This window comes from Polyodon spathula, chromosome 17, assembly GCF_017654505.1.
Source record: "Polyodon spathula isolate WHYD16114869_AA chromosome 17, ASM1765450v1, whole genome shotgun sequence".
Taxonomy (NCBI): domain Eukaryota; kingdom Metazoa; phylum Chordata; class Actinopteri; order Acipenseriformes; family Polyodontidae; genus Polyodon; species Polyodon spathula.
The window spans coordinates 3028324-3052607 of record NC_054550.1 but is presented as its reverse complement, the minus strand read 5'-3'; the positions used below and the strand labels follow the sequence as shown (position 1 = coordinate 3052607).

The following is a 24284-nucleotide window of genomic DNA, read 5'->3' as shown; positions in this document are numbered from 1 at the left end:
CAGCTGTAGGCATTATTGACACATCGTTTACCTTCAGTGACACAACGACTACAGGCTGTAATATCTGCTAAACCTTCCTTCCAACTCTCTCAAATGCACTTCTAATCTCCCTGGAAAGGCCAGCTCAGTTTCCACTCTACAAGTGGACAGTTGTTGTAACGTCTCAGTGTTGTGTGTGTTCCAGTCCCATCTGTTACTGTTGGCATGTGCTCGATTCCCTCCCCTCCTTTCTTCTCTCCCATACGTTGCATTAGTTGTTCAATGTTTTTAGATTGTTTTATATTAAAAATTTAAACCCATGCAAAGAATCATTTCTGATTCTTTTTTCCTTTCCTTTTTTTAGTTGTTGCTTTAACTAGGTTGTTCTCCCTCTTTTTGTTTTGTTTTTATTCTAGATATCTTCGTGCCCGTTTGTTCATCGTTTGCCTAGCATGTGACGTCAAAAGTTCATCGTCCAGCCCTTGTCTTCTGAACTTCTCTGATGCTTGACCTCTCACCTTTGACCTTGTGTTAACTTTTGACGTTTATTAATTAGTTGTTTTTTTTTCTTTTCAGTTTGTGCTGCCAATCAGTTATGCTAGAAAGACTGCTAAAAAAAAAAAAAAAACTATTTGAAGTTACCTTTGAATATTGTTACAAAGAGTCTATTTTTCTAGAACTTACTAAAATAACCACTAGATTTTGCAACAAAAAACCTACTTTTAATTTGTTTCTTTTTTCATCTTATTTTTTTTATAGCAGTCTTCCTAGCATGTCACATGTGGTATTTGTATTTGTCCTGAAGCAGCCAATCAGTTTATACTGTGTGTGTGTGTGTGTGTGTGTGTGTGTGTCTTGTTACTTCCAAACCTTTTTAAGTTGATGGTCACATTTTGCTGAAACTGAGGATGAATTTGTAATTTTGTGCTAGGTTAGTTAGCATGATGTCTTTTTTGGGGAGTCCTCTATTAAGAGTGCTGTCATTTATTATTGTTATTATTATTATTAGAATTATAAACACTTGGCTTGCCTTTCTTTAGTGTCATTTTTCTGCAAATTATTTCTTTTCTTTGTGTGGTTATCAGCGTTTGTCTGTAGAGAAAATATTCTAAACAAAAAAAATAAATTAGATCTTTGTCACAGTAGTTTAATATATATCCTGCATGCGTGTTTTTCCTAACTGCACTGGTCTCCTCAGCAAAATGTGATTAAATTTTGTTTAAAGAAATCAGATAGTGCCAAAAGTTTTGCATGTTGCTGTTGGTCACATCTTTCCTGTACATCCTTTACCTCCCTTTCTCTGGTTTAACAGCGAAAAAAAAAAGAAAAACCACGATAAGTTACTCGGTTCAAAAAACTTATTTTTGGCTATTCAAACTAAAACCGGCACATAATTAACCACGGTACAATTAGTAATGGTGACACACAAAGCTAATATGATCATTATATATATATATATATATATATATATATATATATATATATATATATATATATATATATATATATATATATATATATATATATATATATATATATATATTATGACACACATTCACACTGTGTGCGACAGGGTCTAGGAGTATAAAAGTGCTTTGCGTCAGTGCACAAATTCTATAAGGTTTAAAAACATTTCTACAGAGAATGAGAGAAATTTACGCACTGAAGTATCGCTATACTTCAGCATTCTCTTCAAATAAATTAAGCTACAGAATCGGGTGGCACTGCGTAATATCATTAAAGGCTTTCTATGAAATGAATGTTAATTTTAAGATTCTTCCCTCTCCAGCCTTTTTATTTGTATGTTGTTTTCAGTGAAATTGGTCTGCCGAAGCCCTGATTTTAATGATCAAAAAACAAATGCAGTTTATCCAAAACTAGACCATTTAAACTGAACTATCTCCACTCTTTTTGAAAGATGAGAAACAACCGATAGGCCATTTCCAACAAAAGCACAGTTCTATAGAAGTAAACTACAAATTAAGTCTTGCTTTAAAATATTTTGACAGAAACTTTGGAGGAAAACACAAAAGCCTTTCATATTGGGGGACATTGTGAAGACTTGCCTGCATGTGCACATTTTTTGTTTTTATAATAACAATAAATACTGCATTTTTGTAATCCTACTGTCCTGAATTATCTACCAAATTAAGCTTTCTTAGAAATGTCCCAGAGAACGTCAGCGTTCTAAGATTTTTCAGGTATAGTTCCATGACGTTCTCCAGCATAGGTGCATGTTTCGTTTTCATCTACCTGAAAACCAAGATTTCTCCAGGACATGCCTTGTAAAGCATTGTAATGTCGTTCTGTGTAGTGGGGAGCTGTGGACTGAAAAAATATATAATAATAAAGTGATGGAACTACAGGTTAATGGCCCTGTTTTATGTGAAAGATCGAAAAATGTCTCATTTTTAATCATATTAAAAGTGTTTGGGTCTAAATATTTTAGTGCCAGTGCAATAGTCTAAACACACTCTTCACCTGATGGTTTTTCACATTCATACTGAGCCAGAAAAGCTCCCCTTTGCCATTGATATTAATGATCGCGCAAGAAACTACATTCTGAACGAACGTTAATTGAATTTGGTGAACACATGCCCGCCAGGAGTTTGTTTTCTGGCATCAATTTAAATAGTGTTGCCAAGCATTTCTGGCGTTGCGGATTTCAGTTTCAGAAGTATCTCCCAAATCCTGTGAATGTTCAAAACTAAAATGCCAAAATGTTTTATCATATGCTAGACTGTGGTTGTTTCATTGACTTGAGATACTTAAGCGACTGACTCCATTTTTTTTTTTCCAGCTGTGTTTTTTGTGTTTTGTTTTGGTTTTTTTTTTTTTTTTTTTGTGTGTGTGTGTGAATTAAAATGTAATCTTTTGAAAGAAACCTGTGGGATTTTTTTGTTTTATCGGTACAAAGTGATTGTATTTAACACAAGGTTTTGTACAGTTTTTGCCTTTTCTACTAGAAAAAAAATGTAAAGCGATTTCACAATGTGAAATTGAGAAATACAATTAAAAAAAAAAAAAACCTTGTAGAATTTGCCACTATGACCAAACTTATCAGTCTGTACTGCAGTAAGATTTAAAAAAAAATAATTAAAAATAATTAATCTGTGAAGTCTTCATTAATTCTGGCAACAACAACAAAAAAGCTTTTCTTTTTTGAAAGTCATTATTGTGTGGTTTTGATGTAAAATTTAGAAACATATGATTTATTAAAATGGCTTAAATACTTTTTTTGTGTAGTTGAACAAAAATAAAACAAATGTTACAAGTTTGGAACAGCAAGTATTTGTTTAATGATTTTCCTACCTTTGTCTAGACTGGGGTACTAAACTGTTTTAATTGCACATGCAACAAGCAGACCTTTTGTATGCCAAGTGTGGTACCTATTGTTTATTTACAATTAAAACTGTTTGAGAAGATTCACATGCTTTGTGTCTGTGATCCTTCTTTCTGCACCCACAGACAAGTTTATAAAAACATTAAAACATACAGTAAAAAAAAAAAAAATACATGGGAGAAAGTCAGCTTGTTCTGCTTTCTCAATGCAAAAACATTGGTTTCACCGAGGCTCCTGTATATTCAGATGCAGAAAAAAAAAACCAATCTGTGCCGTGTTGACTTGCTGTACATTAACAGATTAGAACACAGGTGCCCAAATATTCCACAGATTGTCTGAAATGTATATCAGAAGTGTTTTTGTTTTTTTTAATCCTCAATCTCTCTTAAAGATATCAAGTTGCAACCTAAAAATAATACTACTTTTAAGGACAGCTGCGTAGAAGACAATTGCAGAAAAGTGTAGTCGTGTCCCCCCCCCCACACACACACACACATTCACAGCCAAATATAATACAACCTACAGTAGTTACTGATTCTGCATTATAAAAGGTTGCATCATATAAGAATTAGCCTAGTTGTAAGACATGCACATAAACTGAGCACGCTTACTTTATTGAATGATTTGTCCCAACATGTCAGGCATTGGATGTAATTGGCTTTGGGTTGATATTCAACTTTCTTATTCTTGATGCATTACTTTTCTATATTAACCCTTTTGCCTCCTGGCGCTACAAGTGGTTCTTTCAAGCCCAATTATTCAGAGTGATCAATCTTCCCTTATTGTCTTGGCAATGGAGATATAGTGGAGTCATACGTACACATGTCACACTTCTGAGATTTACAAAAAAAGAAAAACTATTAATTCCTAAGCAAAATGGTATTGCATTGTCTCTAGTTATCCAAAAGCAAAATTACAAATGAACAGTGACGTTTGTCATCTTAAGTATGGTACCCTGTACAGCACGTTATTTATTCCACACTATAAATATTTGGACCAATATTTAAGGTACATTTATATTCAATATTTGATCCTTACTTTTGCCATGTTATGTTGGCTCTTTATTACTACCTGGAAAAAGTTGCTGAAACCTATATTTAGAAAAATAATACTACAACGACGAGTGGTGCAGACAAAGGAAGAAAATGTAACATGCGTTTACCTCCCAAAATCCAGTTAACAAGCCAGGAACGTACCAGCGAGGCAAGCTATTGTTGAAAGTTGCATTTCAGAACACAATTATATTGAGCACATAAAAGAGCACATTGGGAGTCCTGATTCGATGCAATATACAGTATGCCCTTTTCATCTCTCAAATTCTGTGGGGTTCTGAGGTCTCTGCTTGTAGATTTTGTTGAAAAAAATGAATACATAAAATCAAGTGTTTATATCAAGCCCACTGCAACTAGACAAGGAGCAATGGAAGCATTTCTACTGCATTTGTTTTTATTGTTAGTGAATGCTGTTTCATTTATTTATTTAGCTTGATGATGCCTGCATTATTTTCAGAAATCAATGGGAAGTGGTAAAGGGAGAGGAGGCTCTTCCTGTTTCGTTGCAGAGCACCCAGCTATTACAGAACACATCTCCAAGCATTCCAGGCTTTTTGCCACATCCTAGACCATTTGTCAGTAGTTGTCATCCAGGCACGGGCTGCTATTAAAGTAAGCAGCTGGTGGACAGATTCCTTTTAGATTCTCAGACGTTCCAGGCTGAACAAGAAGACATGATGCATTTCTGATAACCTGCTGTCCTTTGTGCATGCATATATGGTAATTCCACACCTTTTTCTGATATGGAGCATTTGGCTGATGAAAAACATTCTTAGCATGGACTGTTCTCAGTCTCTACCACTTACTATATAGAAAGTTGCGCTCAAGAAAGGACATTTAATTTGTTGCTGCAAATTCTTACCGGCTTGCTAGTGATTAATATAAAGTGCTGGTTCCCTGAGATTATTGAAAACATGGTTTTACAATCCATTCTCCTGCACATTTCAGGTGAAGTTTCGTTTTCTAATAAATTATGTTCTGTTTGAAAACTTTTGGTAGAGCAAGCCTCGTGAGCAATTTCTTGTCTGTGCACACCTACTGCCTTATTCATACCACATTGGACAGAATTCTAGTTCTTTTAGAACCCTTAAGTCAGAGTTCCATATTCATAAAGCACGGGCAACTCCTACAGATGCTCAACAACATAACAGATACTATGGCATAGTACAAAAACAATGAGCACAAATTACGAAAGAAGATGCATTAACAGAGATGTTAAGTTTCTTTATGAATTCCTAAGACGCTGATTTGAGATATACAGACCTAGGCACAGCAGTGACGAGTGATAGCAGATAAATACATTTTCCTGCTGGTGACAAATCTTGAAAGATAAGATGATACATTCTGATCACTTCAGAACACGAAACCAGTGATTGTTTATTTGAGAGAGCTCTTTTCCTGCCAGGCATGGGGGTGGGGTTGGTGGGAATGTGTGACCTTGGGAGTCGCAGAGGGCAGGCTGCAATGTCTGTCAGGCCACATGGGCCGGAGTGGCAGGAGCAGCTGGGGCCAGTAATCAAGGAAGCGTCTCTTGTGAGCGAGAGCCAACGAGCAGCCATCCACCTCTCCAGTTTCAGCGTTTCCATTCGGGTTCCGATGTGCTTTCGGGCCTCCCAGTCTCAGTGGATTTCAGTCAGGAGTGAAAGGATTTAAACAGCTTTCACTGAGCCATTTATAATTTCTTTTTTCTGCTGCTTTTTGATGTATATATTTATTGATCTGTTTGTTTAGTATTGTTTCTGCAAGAGCACTGCCTCTCCTCTCTCTCTCTCTCTGTGGTAGAAGTTTTCCTGATCTGTGATTAACTTTTTTCTTGAACAGGTTCTACACGTGTTTTTTGAGACACTTCTTTTCAATACTTTTTTACCCCTTTGTTTTTATACTTTCAAATCATGCATTTTGAAGTGATGTAGTGGACAAGGGGTGGTTATTTTATTTTTAAAAGTTTTTACTTGGAGTGTCCCTTTGTCAGGAGTGTTGAAGGACTACGTGCTGTACGCAGCTGAAGGTTTTGATGCAAACGAAATTCTGTATCCTGCAAGGAGTTTTATGAGGCACTTTGGAGTAGAAATGGGCCAGGACCAAACCAAGCAGCAGATTGAGAAGGGGCTCCGTCTCTACCAGTCCAACTACACCGACAAGGCGCTCCACATCTGGTTTAAGGTGCTGGAGAAGACCTCTGACCCCAGAGGGAAGTTCAGGGTCCTAGGTTGTCTGATCACTGCCCACTCCGAGATGGGCAAATACAAGGATATGCTCAAGGTAATGCATCAGTACCGCTCAATCAGAGTCCCAAAAGTAAAACTAAATTATGTACAACTAGAATTTTAGGATTCGGACATTTATTAATAAAAAATTATATATATATATATATATATATATATATATATATATATATATATATATATATATATATATATATATATATAATAATTTAGATATTTTCATTTAACATCATGTAATCAAAGAAACTACAAACAGTAGTATTTCATTTTAGATTTAAAAATGTCACATTTTTTATTTTTTAAGTTCTATGGAGAACTACAAAGCAGTATGCAATTCAGTACGTTAACATAACATTATTCAGCAGGTTTTATTCAACTTTATGAAGCAAATGAGTTCATTTTATAGGGTGATGCAAAACTTTCGGCCATAGCAAAACAAACTTTTCAGCTAGACGGAGCTGTCTTCTCCATTAGCACGCTGATGAAAGCACCAGCCAAAATATTTTGTTTACTTTACTTGCTTTCTTACAATTATACCTAATTAATTTGTTTATTATGATTAGCTGTATTAATATCGTCAAAATACATTCTAAATGAGTTAATATAATCAGAAGAGGCCCTAATTTTAATAAAACAACTCACTAAGTGTAAATTTCTTTCCACTAGAAACAAGGTGGATATAAACTGGAAAGCTATTTGAGAACCACACCACTGGTTCCCTTATAAAAGTTTGGCACAGTAAATTTGTAGTTTTCTCATGCTTTTCCAATGCTTATGCTTTGCATTTAGTATTGTTTACAGTTGGTTTCCATGTCTATTTGAATATGCTTTACCAGACCTCTCTCTGCTTTACAATGCTTCCCTATGCTTTACCAGACCTCTCTCTGCTTTACAATGCTTCCCTATGCTTTACCAGACCTCTCTGTGCTTTACAATGCTTCCCTATGCTTTACCAGACCTCTCTGTGCTTTACAATGCTTCCCTGTGCTTTACCAGACCTCTCTGTGGTTTACAATGCTTCCCTATGCTTTACCAGACCTCTCTGTGCTTTACAATACTTCCCTATGCTTTACCAGACCTCTCTGTGGTTTATTGCATGTTGCTACTATAAGCTTTTACTATGGGACACTTCTATAAGGGTTCTGGCAATCAAAAATGATCATTTGTGATTAGTTACTTTTCAGTGTGCCTTAAATTAACCCAACACATCAGATCCCTAAAAACTAGCCTGTGCCACAATACAAGACGGTTTTGAGTAGTGATACGTTATAGTAGCCTGAAGCCCACTGAATTCCTTTGTTTTAAAACCAAGAAAAAAACTTACTGTTCTTTGCTGTCTGTTATGGTATTACTGCCAGCAGCCTGAGAGGCTGTACTGAGTGTGGAAGGCACAGAAAGATGTGCCAGCTGGGCCTGCCAATTTTCTGGACCAATAGTTTTTCAGTTTAGCAGATGTTAAAGCTGTTTACATGGAACACACGTGCTTCAGTTCTACAGGACATACTGTCAGTTTACGAAACGTGCCTTTTTATAAAGCAGAATGTGGGTGATTTGCACAGCCTGGCTGATGTGTGTTGTCTGTCACCTGGCATCATTGGCTGGCCATGACTGATTTTATTTTTGCTGCAAAAAAAACAAAAAAACAACCTTGCTTTATAGAAAATGAAATCGCAATAAGGAAGGTTAGTGTAATCTGTAAACAGTTAACCCTGCTGAAACACTCCCGTAAGAAAAGAAAAAGTTTCTCTTATGAACACAGAAACCCAGAACACTAAGCTTACTGTGTGTTCCATCACTTCGCCGTGTTCATGGGGCAGTACTCTGCTGTACTGCAACAGAGGTACAGCAGTTACCGAGATTCCAGTCTGTGTGGTTATTTGATTTGAGCAGTTCATAGAAAACCTTTAGGACAGTACCTTTGATTGATAGGAAGAACCTGTCAATCTGAGGTTAAAATCCACCCTGATCTTTGTCAATCTATGAAAACACACCAAATTAAAAAAAAAAAACACTGTCGTGGTCTATCAAACTGCAATCTAATAACACTCAGTTTGTTCAGAGCTGGAAATAATGTTAAGCTTTTAGACGACCCAGAAAGAACAGGTCCCATGCTGTGCTTCAGAGAGATTTAGGAATACGTGTTTCCATGTGTTTGGTGTCCTTTCCATCGAAGTCTCAGAGGGAGTGAGGCCCTTGCAGTCTGCCTGAGAGTTCAGGAGTTAGAACTTTGGAGGATTGGCTTGTCCTCAACGCAAATACAACACTGTTTCCAAGTTTCCTCCTGCCCTGTTTTGCTGCTCTCTCCATAACCGTGACAAAAACCTGAACTCCATCCATAATGAAAAATAGCTGATCTTGATGTGCTGGAAGATAGATGCTCAGGAGAACTGGGTGACCTGCAAATGCATTCTCATCACCGCTTGCATCAATCTTGTACATGTCACGTCAATACCTTTTTCAACATTTTGATATTTATTTACGCAACCTGGGTCTTAAATCAAGCAGGACATAAAACCGAATCTGTTATATGTTGCTGCAAGAGTACAGACAGAGAGAACGTCTCTTCAGCACATTGGCAGGTATCCTTCGTATGTCCAAATTTAAACCCTCCTCCAGAACGCGGAGGCTTTTTATCGAACCAGAAATGCATATTTGGTTTTATTCATTTATGACCCAGTTTATGTGAAGAAAAAACTCAAAACAATTGGGACTATGTTGATAAAGATACTGGCATGACAGGTAGAGTACATGGCACTGGGAGCATGAACAGTAAAGAATGTGCTTGTTGTAATGTTACACTGTGTTCAAATCTCTTTACGTACTGATCCATGTAATAAAAAAGCACTGAGGGCCAGATTTTCAAAGCTCTTTACTCCCATTTATCATTGGCACACTTTTTTTTCAGAAAGGAGAAACACACTGAATAATTTTACCCAACCAGAAATAAACAACTAATGTTTTAATTCAGGAGCTTGAATGAAGTATTCTGTTGCTTATTATTCTTTTTAGAATGCCCGAAACGTAAGCAGCCCCAGAAAGCCCAGTTTCCATTATTGATCAGTGACACGACACGCGTTGCTATCGAACAACCTGAATCCGGTTCAGATAAACCAGGTGAATGAAGCTCAGGTGATAAACATCTCATCTCTAAATTCATCCACTCCAAACAAACAATATCCCACATGATGCTGTCTGAAACAATACTGGCTCATTTGTACTGTTCCTTTTTTCTCACAGTGTGTGTCTTGTGTAATGTATGAATGGGTTTCTGTCCAGTAATTCATTTGCATTACTGCTAGACACTGACAAGACTTGACAAGACCACTGCTGTATATTGATGTTCCCCCATGTAACAGGCATCAACATGAAACTGCACAACCATGCATTTTCTTACCTCTTATGAACATTATATCACTTCTTGTGATGGATTATGTTAATAAAGCCAACAAGAAGTAAGAAGTTGGATTTTCCCAAATTATTCTTAGAGGAAGTCTGACAGACAGACTAACTGAAAGACCTGTGCATGAAGACACCCACATGTAGATTGTCAGTCACTGTACTGTATAAATTATGTGGCCCAGCTATAAATATTCTTAGAAGGAATATTTAGAAATGACCCTGAGGGCCAATCTTCAAAAGCGAGGGCCACTCAAAGCGTCCCAGAGGAGCACTTTGAATAGCACAGCAGTGAGGAATGCTGCTCCACCAGCGTGCAGGACATCAGGATTTGTCAGCAGGACGGTGTGTTAGGGCCGGGAGGAGGCATTCACTTGTAGATGGCAGCTTCTAAATAGAGGCAGCAGACTTTTGCAGGATCCCCCCCCCCCCCCCCCCCCCCCTCCACTCATCAACAGCAAATAGCCTGGACCAGCATTCTAGTTGATAAAAACTAGAATGAAGTCTAGAAGTAAAACTAGAAGTCTTATTCTTATTATTATTATTATTATTGTTGCTATTATTGTGTTGATCGGACCGTTTCAAGCTTTTCGGCAACTGTTTCACGTGTTACGCAGTTATGTCAGAGAGGCGCTGCTTTGTTTGTGTGTTCCAGTACGCGCTGACCCAGATAGACACGGCCCGTGAGATGGAGGACCCAGACTACCTGACGGAGGGCTACCTGAACCTGGCGCGCAGCAACGAGAAGCTCTGTGACTTCCAGAAGACCATCTCCTACTGCAAGACGTGTCTGAACATGCAGGGCACCACCACCAGCCTGCTGCTCAACGGGCAGGTGTGCCTCAGCATGGGCAACGCCTTCCTGGGAATGAGCGTCTTCCAGAAAGCGCTGGAAAACTACGAGAAGGGCCTGCGCTACGCACACAACAACGATGACAAGATGCTGGAGTGCAGGGTCTGCTGCAGCCTGGGGAACTTCTACACCCAGCTCAAGGTACCAGACACGTTCCAGAGACACAGGCACACATGAGAGTTACCTGACTTTTCATTTTTTTCCCCCTACAATAATTCATTTGCTATCTTGCTAAATTATATTGGCATTTTTTATTTATTTTTTGTTTGTTTTTTTAGGAAAAGGTGTTGCTGCCTATTATTTGTCTTAAAGAAGGCATTAGTAAACCTCTCTTTCAGGGTACTGACAATAAAATAAGAATTCAAAATGGGCTTTAAAAAAAAAAGTCCTTCCTGAACAAAACATTAACAGTGTGCCCTTATATGAATAAACCCAGACACATACAATTGTGCATCGTTTCCACTGTATGGCAATGAGTTTTATATCTTGTGTGCTATGCTCTGCAGGACTATGAAAAGGCGTTGTTCTTTCCCTGTAAAGCTGCAGAGCTCGTGAATGACTATGGAAAGGGCTGGAGCCTGAAGTATCGAGCCATGAGTCAGTATCACATGGCAGTGGCATACAGGAAGCTGGGGCGTCTACCGGACGCCATGGACTGTTGCGAGGTACAGCTGCTTCATTACCGTGTTACTGGACAGCGTGGCTTGAAGACTTGTGAAGGTGTTTTCTCACGGCACTTTGACTTGTACAGCACAGGGATGATCAGCTCTGCCATTTCATTGATATTTGAAAAATAGGTCAATTCAGGGGTTCCAATCAGGATATCATAATTCTCCATTTTTGCCCTTAATCTGAGGAACACAAAGCCATTTTTTCAGGAACAGTGCCTTGAAGCCTGGTTTCAGTATGCCAGGAGACCTAGTCTGAGGCACTTTGCTGTATCAAACCCCAACTCTCCCCTGGTGTGTCGTGCAATACTCTGAAACCTAGTCTCCTGAAACCAGATTCCAAGCCACACAGTGGCTTTGTGTTCCCTCAGCTTTATAGAAAAATTAAGGAATAAAAAAAACAATGGTCTATGATCACTGCATGACCACATTTTTTGCTGTATGCTGTCTGCAGGGTAAAATAGTGTGCATTATAAAAAAATAACATAATTTAATCTCAGGAAACACTGTAGCAGAACTGTTAGCTGCTGTGCAGAAGGGTCGTACCGGTAGTTTTGAAATCCACAGCAGCCTAATAATAGAGTTATTGAAGAGCAGGTCAGATCTCATTACAAATGGGTTTAAAAGCTACCCTCTTCTGCCTACCCTAGAGCTTCTCATTAAAGCAATTCGTTTACAGTACAAATTCTTTACACTGTAAGTGCTTGAGATTTCCACTTGAAATCATCTGTATCTCTGAAACAAGTTAGCATTCAGAAATTGACGTCGGGAGAATACTATCAGAAAAGGCTTGGATACTCCTCAAAATATTTAGCTTTGATTTATTTTATTTTTTTTCTTTATTACTTTAATGTTTATTGTCCTTACATTTCAGTGATAACCCTTTAAGCAGCTGTTGCTATGGCTGTAAAATCTATTTTCAAACTCCTATCACCATGGCAACCATTTCTTCTGCAGTAGATGCTATGTACAGTCCCTGATGTAATTTTCACTTTGACTCTGGGAAAGTCCATTCATCCTGCTACCACACTATGGAATAACTTCCTGTGCAGCACGTATTAGGGCCCCACCTGAACCCCATACATACTTTGTTGTACGTAGACGTCGATACCCGCTGCACAGGAATGGAATCTTCATTGCGGGGGAAGGACTTCAACAGACCCATGATAGAAACCAATGCAAAACTGTGAAAATGAAATAAAATGCTAAATGACTCACACCCTACTGTTTTCAGTGTGAGACTGGTATATTTAATCACTTCCCGGCAGGCATTATTTCAAAAAAGCAGTATAAGTACAATCTCACAGAGCTTCAATCAATATTACTTTTCATATCTCTGTATGTAGGTATGTATTTATTTAATTATTCAATCATTCTTTCATTTTTTTTTTTATTACCAAAAAGTGCATATGCCATTTGCAATGACAACATTGTGAAAAATGTATTCTTCATTTTACCCGTATATAGTGCAGTATATTGTGTTGTGCCACACTGCCACACTAACATTTAGGAGCGACACATTTATCTTTTTAATGGTAAAGACATGATATGTGTTATAACCAGTTTAAAAAAGCATTCACACGTCATCAGTTGCAGGTTAATAGTGTAAAGTCTGAATTGCCACCCCTAACCTAGAGGATGGTAGTGTATTGGTTTGGGTGTGATCATACATTCTCTGCTTGCAGGAATCAATGAAGATCGCCCTGCAGCATGGTGATCGGCCACTCCAGTCTCTTTGCTTGCTGTGCTTCGCTGACATACACCGGAGCAGAAACGATGTGGAGGTACAGCGACCGCACTCTATCCACATGCTCTTTGAGATGTGAACCGGGGATCTCCTGGTTACAAGCCTTTTTCTTTAGCCACTGAACCACACAGCCTCCAATACGATTTATCAAGAGCCGTTCCAGATGTTCAAAGCTAGGCTAAGACACAAAGCAGACAGGACTAAACTTCCTGTCAATCAATTTTCAATCGTGCTTTATATTTTACATTCACTTGGTCTCCCTTTACATGGGGGTCTTGGTATGTCTTGTGATTGAGCACCTGGGAATTAGGATACCCAACAGAAATCATTGCTGGGTGATTATGGGGAATGAAGAGGCGCACTGAAGTGGTACTCCTATTTCCAGATCATGACACTTGAATAGTGGTGGACCATCAATGTTCACCTCCTATAAGCAGGTCTTTTTAAAAAGGGATTCAATAACCCAGCTGCTTTATTTTGTGTACCATGTTTTTTTGTGGGCTGAATTGAATGACAGTTGTCCGTAGCGATGTTACGACGCGCCTTTCTGTTTTTTTTTTTTTTCTTAGAAAGCATTCCCTCGCTATGAGTCTTCCATGTGTATAATGACTGAGACCGGCAATCGGCTTGGACAGGTGCATGTCTACCTGGGCGTGGCGAAGTGCTGGCTTATACAGAAGGAGCTGGACAAGGTGAGGCCAAGGATGTTCACAACAGGGTTCATAACTGGAGAATGCTACTGATACTGTGGCCCTTAGAAAAGTTGCAGTTTTCCCATGTTCCTTCTCATGGCTATACTATGCATTTACCATAGTTTACAGTTTACCAGGCTTTACAATGCTTTACTGTGCTTTCATTATGCTTTATTACACTTTGCTGTGCTTTTACTGGGAAAAGCTTTTACAAGGGGAGTCATAGAGAGCATTGTAGACGTGCACACTGAATTACATTTTATTTCTGGTTGAATCTGCACCTCAGTGAACGAAGGAGATACTGTATTGCACTGTATTGTGCTTTGTACTAACAATGTTGGATCAATAATATGTTATCTCTCTTTTCTTCTATTAGGCACTAGACAGTGTTCAGAGGGCACAAGAGTTAGCAGAAGGTTTGGGAAATAAGGTAAAGTAAGTTATGTATTCTCAACAGCCCAGGAGCTCTATTATTGCATATAACACAACTTTAAGATTCAGGCAACACGCTTTGTGCATGGTGTTCTTGCAGGAGAAAGGCACAGCCTACAGGCTTTTTACATGTAGGTAAACCTGTAGACCAACTGCATTGCAATTCCACATTGCTGCAGTGCATCACATTCAGTGAGCATATGTAAAGCGAAAGCAACAAGATGAGTTTAGATTAACGTTCAGAGACTGAAGCATCTAAGGGAGGCTAGAAGTGTGACACATGGATGCAATCAGCACAAGAAGGACCCCGACCTTGTCTGTTATCCCTGTATCTCCTCAGCTGTGCATCCTGAAGGCTCACTGCCTGAACGAGGGCATCTTCCGCTCCAAGGGGCAGCAGACAGAGCTGCGGGAGCAGGTGGTGAAGTTCCACGAGTGCGTGGAGGAGATGGAGCTCTACTGCGGGATGTGTGGGGAGTCCATCGGGGAGAAGAACCACCAGCTGCAGGCGCTGCCCTGCTCACACGTCTTCCACTTAAAGTAGGCGCTCGGACAGGGGTTCCACTGAGCAGGAAAGGGTCCTGCTGGGTGATCCAAGGGTATAGTGATTGGAAACCAGTTTCCCATGTCTTTCCAAAAGCACATCAGGCTAGGTGTTATTTCTCCATTCTATAGCGATATTTTGTGAAACTTTTAGATGAAGGGCTCATTACTAATGCTGTGGTGTGTATGGAGGGTGACCTGCTATGACTGCTTGCAGTTGAATAGGAACATAAAACTAAGGTTAACATATGACTGTGTACACAAGGACAGTTTGGACAGTTCATTTACATTGCAATGCATTCTGGTACGTTTGACCTGTCTCAGGTACCTTTCACAGCAGGACTACACATTGAGTATAATGTGGCTGTGAAAAGCTTAAACTGTCCCAAGCTGTCCTAGTGTACATTGAGTCATATGATAACTTTTAATAGGGTTTAAAACCATCATGGGCTGCTGGGACTGGATTAATTGAACTTGATGAACCTTTAGAAGAGTTAGAGGTGGAAATCTGAAGCAGAGTTTCTTCTCCAGAATGGCTGATCCTCTTTGAGAATTGCATGTAATCTGACAAGCGTCTTCCTCTTTGCAGATGCCTACAGTCCAACGGGACACGGGGCTGTCCAAACTGTCGCCGATCGTCGGTGAAGCCCGGCTATGTGTGATGGGGTGGGGTCGTGTTCCCTGGGCTGCAGACACACGAGACCGAAGGCCTTTTGGTTGGGCAGGACTCGGACGCTGACTCTTGATTGAACTGAAGGAACTGCGTCGTCTCATACAGGTAAACAGGATCTGTGATGGCAAAAGAGGGTCGTCTTCTTTCCAAGGCAAACAGAGAATTCAAAATGGAAGCAGAGCATAAACAACCACCATACAGCTGTGACTACGCTGGAATTAAAAGAAAAAAGTTTTATTTTATGTTCTAGCTGTTGAAACCACTGTTCAATGATTTAAATGGTGGTTCGACTCGTTTTACCGGACAGTGTGATCTACAGGGGTGGGAGAAACATGGTTTCTCGGCGTCACATTCCCAGATTCTTATGCCGGATTGAGTAACACAGATTTCATTTCAGAACTATTATTTTATTGAATCTATTTTTTTGTTGTTCCATTTTCTAAAACATCACTAAAAAAAACAAACAAAAAAACAACATTGCTAATTTGTGTTCATTTTAAATATTGTCTATTGAACTGTACGGTTGGGGTTATTTGTGGTACAAGACAGCCTCTGCAGTATGTGGTTTAAAATACGATCAATATTCTGTTTTATTTAGTTTTTCAGTTTTTTATATTTTCATAATATTTAAACAAAGAAAACCTGTTATGAATAATTATCGTCAAAAATACCTTTCTCGTAATTCAAAAGTGCATCATGTTGTCTTAGCATTCATGTTAATAGATTTGCATTTTCTGCATGCATCCGTTTATATTAGATATGGTGTTTTACAATCTTTGACAGCTGACTTGGTTTGAACAGCTGGCCTTTTAACCCCTTCATGTACACAAGGAATTGAGCAGTTGTTCAAATGGTTTCTTCTTAAAATACATTTGAGATTCAAATATCATGAGGAAAGTGACAATTTGGATGACCAGATCCAATCTGTCATTAAATTATTTTGTTTGTGAGACACATATGTGCTTTGTACCTTGAAGTTTTGATAGATAGCACATGCTTCCCTTCACAAAAATGTTCCAGTTAATTTTGGAAAAAAATATTGTTATACGCAACAGAGAATATATAGAGCATTTATAGAGCTTTTATTTATTTTAAAAAACAATTACAATATAAATGATACCTGTGCCTTCTGCCAGTTCTGTTGTCAATTCAACACTTGTCTTCTTTTTATTCCTTAAGGATATTATCTTCAAGTATTGCTCATCCTTGTTAGACAGCTTTTTGGGTCTTCCAATGACAGATTATGTTTCTCTGTACTTGTTGATTATGCTTCGGACACCACACCTTGAAAATCAAGTGATGCGAGCTATTTCACTCAGTTTTTCCTTCTTTATGCCACCCGACTGCCATATATATATATATATATATATATATATATATATATATATATATATAAATAATATTGTGAAAGATATCATTTATTTTAAGGTTTGTAGCAGCTTAAAATCAGACCCAGACACCGTGCCGTTTTATTAAATACAGAAATAAAAGCCAAATGAACAAAAACAAAACAAAACCTAACTCTGTTTTTGGAGCGCTAACTAAACTGTTCAGGAACCTAACTAACAATCTGGACCGATAAGCCGTTACACTTTTACACGATTACACATAACAACTATACACAAAAGGGTTACACAGTACCTTCTCATTAGCCTCTAGCCTTCCAACTGACTACAGACTGCACAGAACAAACATTTTTAGTGTCTAATAAAATAACCAATTTTATGACGAACGATCCACGGTAAGTTAATAATAATCTCGGTCTACATGGGGTAGGACCGAGGAAGGGCACCGTAAGACCCCCTACATCAGAAAACCCTGGAGGAACTGATGTAAAAAAGGGGAAACCTGTTACAATATATATATATATTATATATATATATATATACTATATATATATATATATATATATATATATATATGTATATATATATGTGTGTGGTGTGTATGTTGTGTGTGTGTGTGTGTGTGTGTGGTGTATGTGTGGGGTGTAAACATACATATTATTATTATATATATATATATATAGATATATATATATATATGATATATTATTTATTATAAAAATAATATGTGGACTAAAGCACAAGCATTGCCAGGAAGTTCTAATCAATTACATAATTTGGACTGTAGGTGGCACTCATCTCCTATTGGCCCACAAAGACAATGGAGAGCATGTTGAGTGGCAACTCAAGCTACCAAACGGCTTGAGTTGGCCAGTACCCTTTCTCCCCCATCGCTATTTGACCCCCCAGTGACTATACTGTATAACCATCCTGTTAGGTTCCTATGCAGTTTTTGTTGTGCTTGCAAACAATTAAGTCTTGCTGCTCCATGCTACAAATGTGTCAGACCAGCAATCAACTTCAATAAACCCTAACCATTAACAAAAGATATAGAGTACAGCTTAGATTCAGCAGTACAAATGTGTGCTATGCTTGTGTCGTATCTAATGTGATGTAAAAAAAATAAAAATAAAAACAGTCATGTTTAAATTCATCAGATCCCATAGTCTTGTGTAAAACCAAATGTAAAATGTATGTTATTTCAGTCCTGAATTATTTTTGTTGAGCTGAAGAATAAACTCCTTTATTGAGTATAGATGAGAACAGGAATATTTTCTTTTTTTACGTATATTTCTACACTACCTCGGACTGGGACCTAAGAGTCCCGTGAGGTTCCAGCATGATTTCTGAGGGCATCTGTTAAAATACAGCGCTAAGAAAAGACAGGACTGTCTGCTTATTCTACACTCCTGGTGCCAGGTCTGCATAACAGGAGTGTTGTCAGGGATGGAACCTTGTAAATCTCACTTCTCAAAAGGAGAGACAAAATAATCTCTCTGACCTGGGTTCTTATCTTTGGGGTTACAAAATAACAACAAGAAGTAGCTGACACAATACTTAAATACAGAAGTGGCTTGAAATTCACTTGAAAATGACATTTTTGATGACAGTACGTGCTCCTTCATGTACAACGATCTACATTACCTATAACAATACAGTATCTAATACTATAAAAAATAATAATAATAATGGAATTCCACTCCGTGTTCTGGTTCCGTAGTTCACTTAGGCAGCAGCTGTAAGAATAAAAAAGAAACAATAACTTTGATAGGATACAATATTAAATATTGATGACCCAGTGCTTACCAATCATGTACTGGGCGTAGAATCCAGCATCTGTCACTGAGTTATCACTGTGGAAGTGAACCACAGCAGTGTTCCCCGTGGACTTGAACGGTGGGACAGAGATCTGACCACAGTACTTTCCTGCCACAGGGGATGAGGCCGTGGACCCATCTTTAAAAACCAGATTGTCGTATTGGCAATCAGGCGAATACTCCACATCAAAAGACGTGATGGTTATGTAGACCTGCAATGAAATGATAAAGAAAAAAAGCAATTGTCATACTGCATAATACAAAGCCATTCAGTATTCACCCCCTTCAGATTCAAAGAGGGAAGAAGGATTTAAAAAAATATATATCCTTTGGTCCAAACCTTACACAGTGCCCTCTTTCTGTTCACTCCCCATGCAGCAGGAATAAGGACACCCCCCCCCCAAAGCTTTGCCCTCTCTTTGTTGCACTTAGCTGGGGACACAAATACCTGCTGCACAGCAAGTGAATCCACTGTGTGGTGACAGGATAAACAGATTTCCCTGAAATCAAAGTAGAAATGCAATATTTTCTTTTATTAAAAAATGTTTCGTTGTTACACTGTATAACTGTATGTCAAGAGCATAAACATGGCATTACTGGGGTGAATGTGGGGGTAGCAGGCTAGTAATGAATAAGTTAGAAGCATGTTTTTCTTACTTTGTAATTTGTAGGGATTTTAATGGTCCAAGTGCAGTCCGTCTTATCTGGGTATGCCGATGGATAATTCGGAGATGTGAAACTTCCACTTAGACCAGTTAAAGTGCCTCCACATGTTACTACAAAAAGGAGAAAACATCCAGAAAACAATGAAATAATGCACAATAGCTTTGCATTTACTACTTTGAATAGGGAAGTAATAAAAACACGCAGACGTTTATTCATTGCAAAGCTACCAAACAAATGATGCAAAAACATTGACACAGTATGTAACTAATGGATAAAAACATTGTAATTGTCTAAGTGTCCACATATTTACTAAGTAACTGTTATGTGAATGCACAGCAATTGGAGACACTTCATGTAAAATGTAACCCACTGTTTATAACCAAGGATTAATTGCTATTAGAATATGGTAAACAGTGCCTTTACTGATATAACTTTTATATTGTATTTACCATTTCAGTCTTGTCCTCTCCTTCTGTTTCACTTTATTAAATCTAGACACTATATAAATGTGTGACTGTGCCCTGCAAAGGAGCTTTCTGATTGGTGGATGAAAGTTCTGAGGTTCCTAATTTAGTTTCAACAGCTCTGATGTTAAATGCACTTACCAGTGCTGTAAGTAGCTTTGAAGCTGGTTTTAGCAATTGACTGATCGCTGACGAACTCAACAAGCAGCGCGTTACCACTGGCAGTTAATCTCAAAATTCCCACAAGATTTGTCCAGTAAGACTGGGGACTTTATAGTTTCACCATCATAAACTTTAATATAGTCAGAGGAGCAATATAGAGAGTCCTGGATGTCAAATACACCAAACTTCAGTAAAACCTGGAAAAAAATAAACACATAAATAAATGAGTAAGATTCTGAACCTGTGCATCACAAAATGCAAGAAGGGATGGACATATTATGCAAAGACATTCAACTAAAATACTTACCCTGTAAAAAGCATAGTGAAAGCATGGTGAAGAATAGGTATGCATTGTAAAGCACAGAGGCCTGGTAAAGCATATTAAAATACACGACAAACCAAGGTAAACTATAGTAAATGCATAGTATAATCATGGGAAAACTGCAAAAATAGAGTGGTAAACTTTTATAACTTCATTTTCATTGGTTTATCTTGTCAAAATAATCAACCACTTTGGAAAATGCAGCTGAGCTTATGAAAGGTAAGAAATAATTTTAGACGATTTTCAGATGAGTTTCTTGTCCGGGTACTTTTGTGAACTGATTAATAGAATACTGGTCCTTCATTGACACCACACGCACCTGGCTGGATGGCACGGTTATCAGAAGCATGCAGTTAGAAAGATCTGGGTAGGTATTTGGGTAGTTTGGTGAACTCAATTCTCCAGACTCCTTTCCCTTCAGTGTGGCGCTACAGTCAACTGAATAACAAAGAGGACACGGCCATTGTCAGCAGCAGCAATAGAACCACTGTTCATTTCTGTTGAAGATTGTTTAGTTCTTTGTGTTTTATATATCAGTTTAGAATAGGTAGTTACATCAAAGATAACAATATAGATGAAGTGTCTGTAGCTTCATGGTACCTGTACCTGTTAATTTAATGCAGGGGTGTCCAATCCTGGTCCTGGAGGACAATTATACACCAGGTTTAACAGGTACAATTAGATAATTAATTACTTCAGGGTAGATGGACGTTTCATTGACTCCATTAAACAGGGTTGGAACAAAAACCAGGAGTGCAAAAGCCAACTTTGGCCACCCTATAATGAATGTGTTCTAGCTACAATCTGACCAAATCATGCTGTGTTTATAAGTGTCTCTTTCTGTGAGGAGGGAGGACCGCAAACAAAGCTGGCTGTCCTGTCTGTGCAAAATACTGAACTCGGAAGGTTTTTCTTTTTTAGCAACAGAATTATGCAATATGTTTAATGTACACAGGATAAGATGCGGTTTCACGGCGTGTGATTTATAAATGTCTATATATAATGTTATGCAATTGGGAATAGCCAGAGATTCGTTTTTTGTTTTGTTTTTTATTAAGAAAACAAAAATGCATATGAAACAAGGATTTGCCATGCAGATACCGTCAACTGACTCATCAGTTCTACTGTTGCAATTATATAGCTTATTTATTTTCTGAATATCTATAGCAGTCATTCCAAATCGCTGTCCAGTGACAACCGTTGGGTTGGGAATGGGTGTGATCGTCCATTCTCCGGTGGTATTTGACAAAGTATCTCTGCAATACATGATGGAATGCTTCGCACGGAGTATCAGACAAAGTTAAAAAACAAACAAAAAAACAACAACTTTTAGGTATAATATTATGTAATATAAACAACAAGGCTGTATCTTTCAAAAGCAATCTTGACGAGTTCCAGAGCACTTCATCTTACCTGGCGTAGTTCGTGACTGAGGCACAGTCATAGGCAAAGATTGTCAGTGTCGTGCTTGTAAAAGTTAACAATTTGATCTGTGAGAGAAGGAACACGTTCGTTAACAATGTAATAATGTACCGATATAGTACATGGTCAAACAAGACATTTCAATGTTGATTTCAGGCACATATCAAAGGCAGCAGAAAGCCATTATCCTAACCCCCTTTCATCTCTTATGGAGAAATCCTTTGCCATAATTTCTATCTATCCGTAATTACTATTTAGTACAATAAATAAATCACGAATAAAATAACTGCCGACTAGAAGACAGGGCGGTACCTTTGTTGATGTATTTCCAGTTGATTTGAACGTACTGGTCTCGGTCACTCCTCATCTGCTCGTGAACGATGCCGAGGGTGTGAATGAGCTCGTGCTGCACGACTGTGATATAAATGCAGCCGTTCCTCGACAGCGACACCACCTGCTTGCCTCCCATTTTTTTAACATATGACCAACATCTAAAAAAGAAGAAAAGAAAAACAACAGGTGAACTTAAAGATGGTTGCCATGTTTAATTACATTTATAAAAAAAATAAAAAATACATGCAAACTGTGTGCCTCGAAGATGGGTGTACAAGTTTAGGTCAAATAGGCTTTTTTTTTTTTTTTTTTTTTTAATCCCGCAGGCTTTAGCCAATCAAAGCAAAGGAGTCATTGTGATGCAATATTTGGGTGGGGAATCGTGTGCAAGCCGCGTTTGATTGACAGCTTGCGAGGCAGTTGGCGCAGATCTGTTTAGTCCCTGATGTTTCCATGTTACAACTTTAAAACAAAAAAACAAAAAAAAAGTGTTTTTTAAAGCAAGTCAGTAATGCGGCGGTCAACATGGCAAAACATGTTCCACGTGTAGCGGCTGTCCCTGAACATCATGCTCTACAACACTGATCTTTACATCGTCAATGAAGGACTTTCAAAAGAAAATGTTTTACAGTAAGATTGTCTTTATCTGTTTACCATTATGTGTACTTTGTGGTGTTTTGCATATATTAACTTCGTCAATCTGAAATAGTTAAGTAGGAAAATAATATAACTATTTTGATGCAATAATTAAAAACGCAGGTGTTATGGTAGAAAACGCATGTTGAGGTGGTATGCTTTTACAAATGCACATTTTGAAGGCGACCTCTGTTAAGTCGATGTTTGCAGTGTAAACTATTTCCTGTGACGTCAGACCTTTGGTTGGGGCCCACTCAAATTTCCATTCCTACCTACGGTTGTTATGAACCAAACGCAGAGAAATGTGCAACAGACTTACCCGCTCCTTGATTCAATACTGAGATAGTCAATTTCATCCTTTCTCGGTACGAAGCGGATGCAGGTTTGGGAATCAAACTCCCTGATGGCTTATCCCTGTGTTTGCAATCAATTTTTTTTTCTTTTTGAAATTAGCCCTCTTTATGTTGGCTACTGTAGCTTGCAAGTCCTGTTTTTTCATCTCATGCAAATTCCCTACTATCCGTGTCTTCAAAACAACACAATGCCTTGAAATGTAAGTGGCCTGACAGCTGAAATAATGAAACCAACACTGTTTTACTTTAAAAAGCTGTTTATTTGTTTGCTTTAAGCTCATGACAAGAGTGGGTTAATATCTGATTATCAACTGGCCTTCATTACGCTCCTGAAGAACCAATTTGTTATATGCAAATTTAGATTTCACTCCCCAAATTATATTGTTGAAATGTAAAAACAAACATGCAACGTTAAACACTTTTAAATGGCCCTTTAAATTATTTATATATTAGTGCTGGGACGAGCACAGGATTTTCATGTTCGGATATTCACTCAATTTAAATATTTTTGGGATATTCGTTCATTTTTAAAAAGAAATAAAAGCTAGTAAGGAGTAAATAATGAGTAACTTTATATTGTATTGCATAAATTAATGTTAAATAGATATGCAATTGCATATTAAATTAATGTTAAATAGATATGCAATTGCATATTAAATTAATGTTAAATAGATATGCAATTGCATATTAAATTAATGTTAAATTTAATATTTATTAGCTATGCAATTGATATTAAACTTACGCTCAATTATTTGTTGTTACTTCCATTAACATTTGTCAGGTTAACTATTTTCAATTAAAAACATGTAAACAGTAGGTAACAAAACATAATATGAATGGATGTGATATTTTGGCATTTTGGTTCTAGTTTATTACAATTCACATAACAGAAAGTCGCAAAAAGAAAAAAAGATCATATATAAAACCAGCAAATTGGGCACTGTTTAAGCATTTCAGAATGACCTGCTTGCCTTTTTACTGTCCCATAAGATTCTGACTAAAACAGCACACATTTTTGACCCAGATAGCCTTCCTAGAGATCACTATGCTTGCACGTGCATAATCTGGTTTGTTTACTTTTTGCAGTCTAAAACTTTAAAATCGAGGCTCAAGAGCTGCTGTGTTGATCCTGTGTGTTTTTTTTTTTTTTTATATATATT

At 37.9% G+C, this 24284-nt stretch overlaps 2 protein-coding genes and 1 long non-coding RNA gene across 14 annotated transcripts in view; 2 read left to right on the top strand and 1 right to left on the bottom strand.

Moving 5' to 3' along the window:
- Positions 1–1326, top strand: part of LOC121329919 (CUGBP Elav-like family member 1) — a 40632-nt gene extending 39306 nt beyond the window's left edge. For all 11 annotated transcript variants that reach the window (XM_041275963.1, XM_041275958.1, XM_041275957.1 and 8 more), the window contains one exon: positions 396–1326. The gene's annotated coding sequence lies outside the window, so the exon portion shown is untranslated. The remainder of the gene's footprint in view (positions 1–395) is intronic.
- A 4429-nt stretch (positions 1327–5755) lies between these two features.
- LOC121329776 (43 kDa receptor-associated protein of the synapse) lies at positions 5756–16741 on the top strand. Of its 2 annotated transcripts, XM_041275559.1 has the most exons (8): positions 5756–6636; positions 10651–10989; positions 11355–11513; positions 13202–13300; positions 13833–13955; positions 14332–14385; positions 14728–14927; positions 15520–16741. In XM_041275559.1, the coding sequence occupies exons 1-8, from the start codon at positions 6424–6426 to the stop codon at positions 15590–15592; spliced, it is 1260 nt and encodes a 419-aa protein (XP_041131493.1). In that variant the 5' UTR covers positions 5756–6423; the 3' UTR covers positions 15593–16741. The 2 variants fall into 2 exon arrangements, with proteins under 2 accessions (XP_041131493.1, XP_041131492.1); XM_041275558.1 differs by lacking the exon at positions 15520–16741 and having other exon boundaries at positions 14728–15212.
- Positions 16742–18176: 1435 nt separating this feature from the next.
- LOC121330013 lies at positions 18177–23585 on the bottom strand. The gene is made up of 6 exons (XR_005951832.1): positions 22115–23585; positions 21794–21870; positions 20700–20818; positions 20038–20255; positions 19424–19542; positions 18177–18978 (listed from the first exon to the last, which is right to left on the bottom strand). It is a non-coding gene; the product is annotated as an uncharacterized LOC121330013 (long non-coding RNA).
- Between the last annotated feature and the right edge of the window lie 699 nt (positions 23586–24284).

Coding starts and splice junctions, on each gene's coding strand:
- LOC121329776 (XM_041275559.1), top strand. CDS start 6,424: ATGAGGCACTTTGGAGTAGAAATGGGCCAGGACCAAACCAAGCAGCAG. Junction 6,637..10,650: donor AATACAAGGATATGCTCAAG/GTAATGCATCAG, acceptor TGTGTGTTCCAG/TACGCGCTGACCCAGATAGA. Junction 14,928..15,519: donor TCACACGTCTTCCACTTAAA/GTAGGCGCTCGG, acceptor TCCTCTTTGCAG/ATGCCTACAGTCCAACGGGA.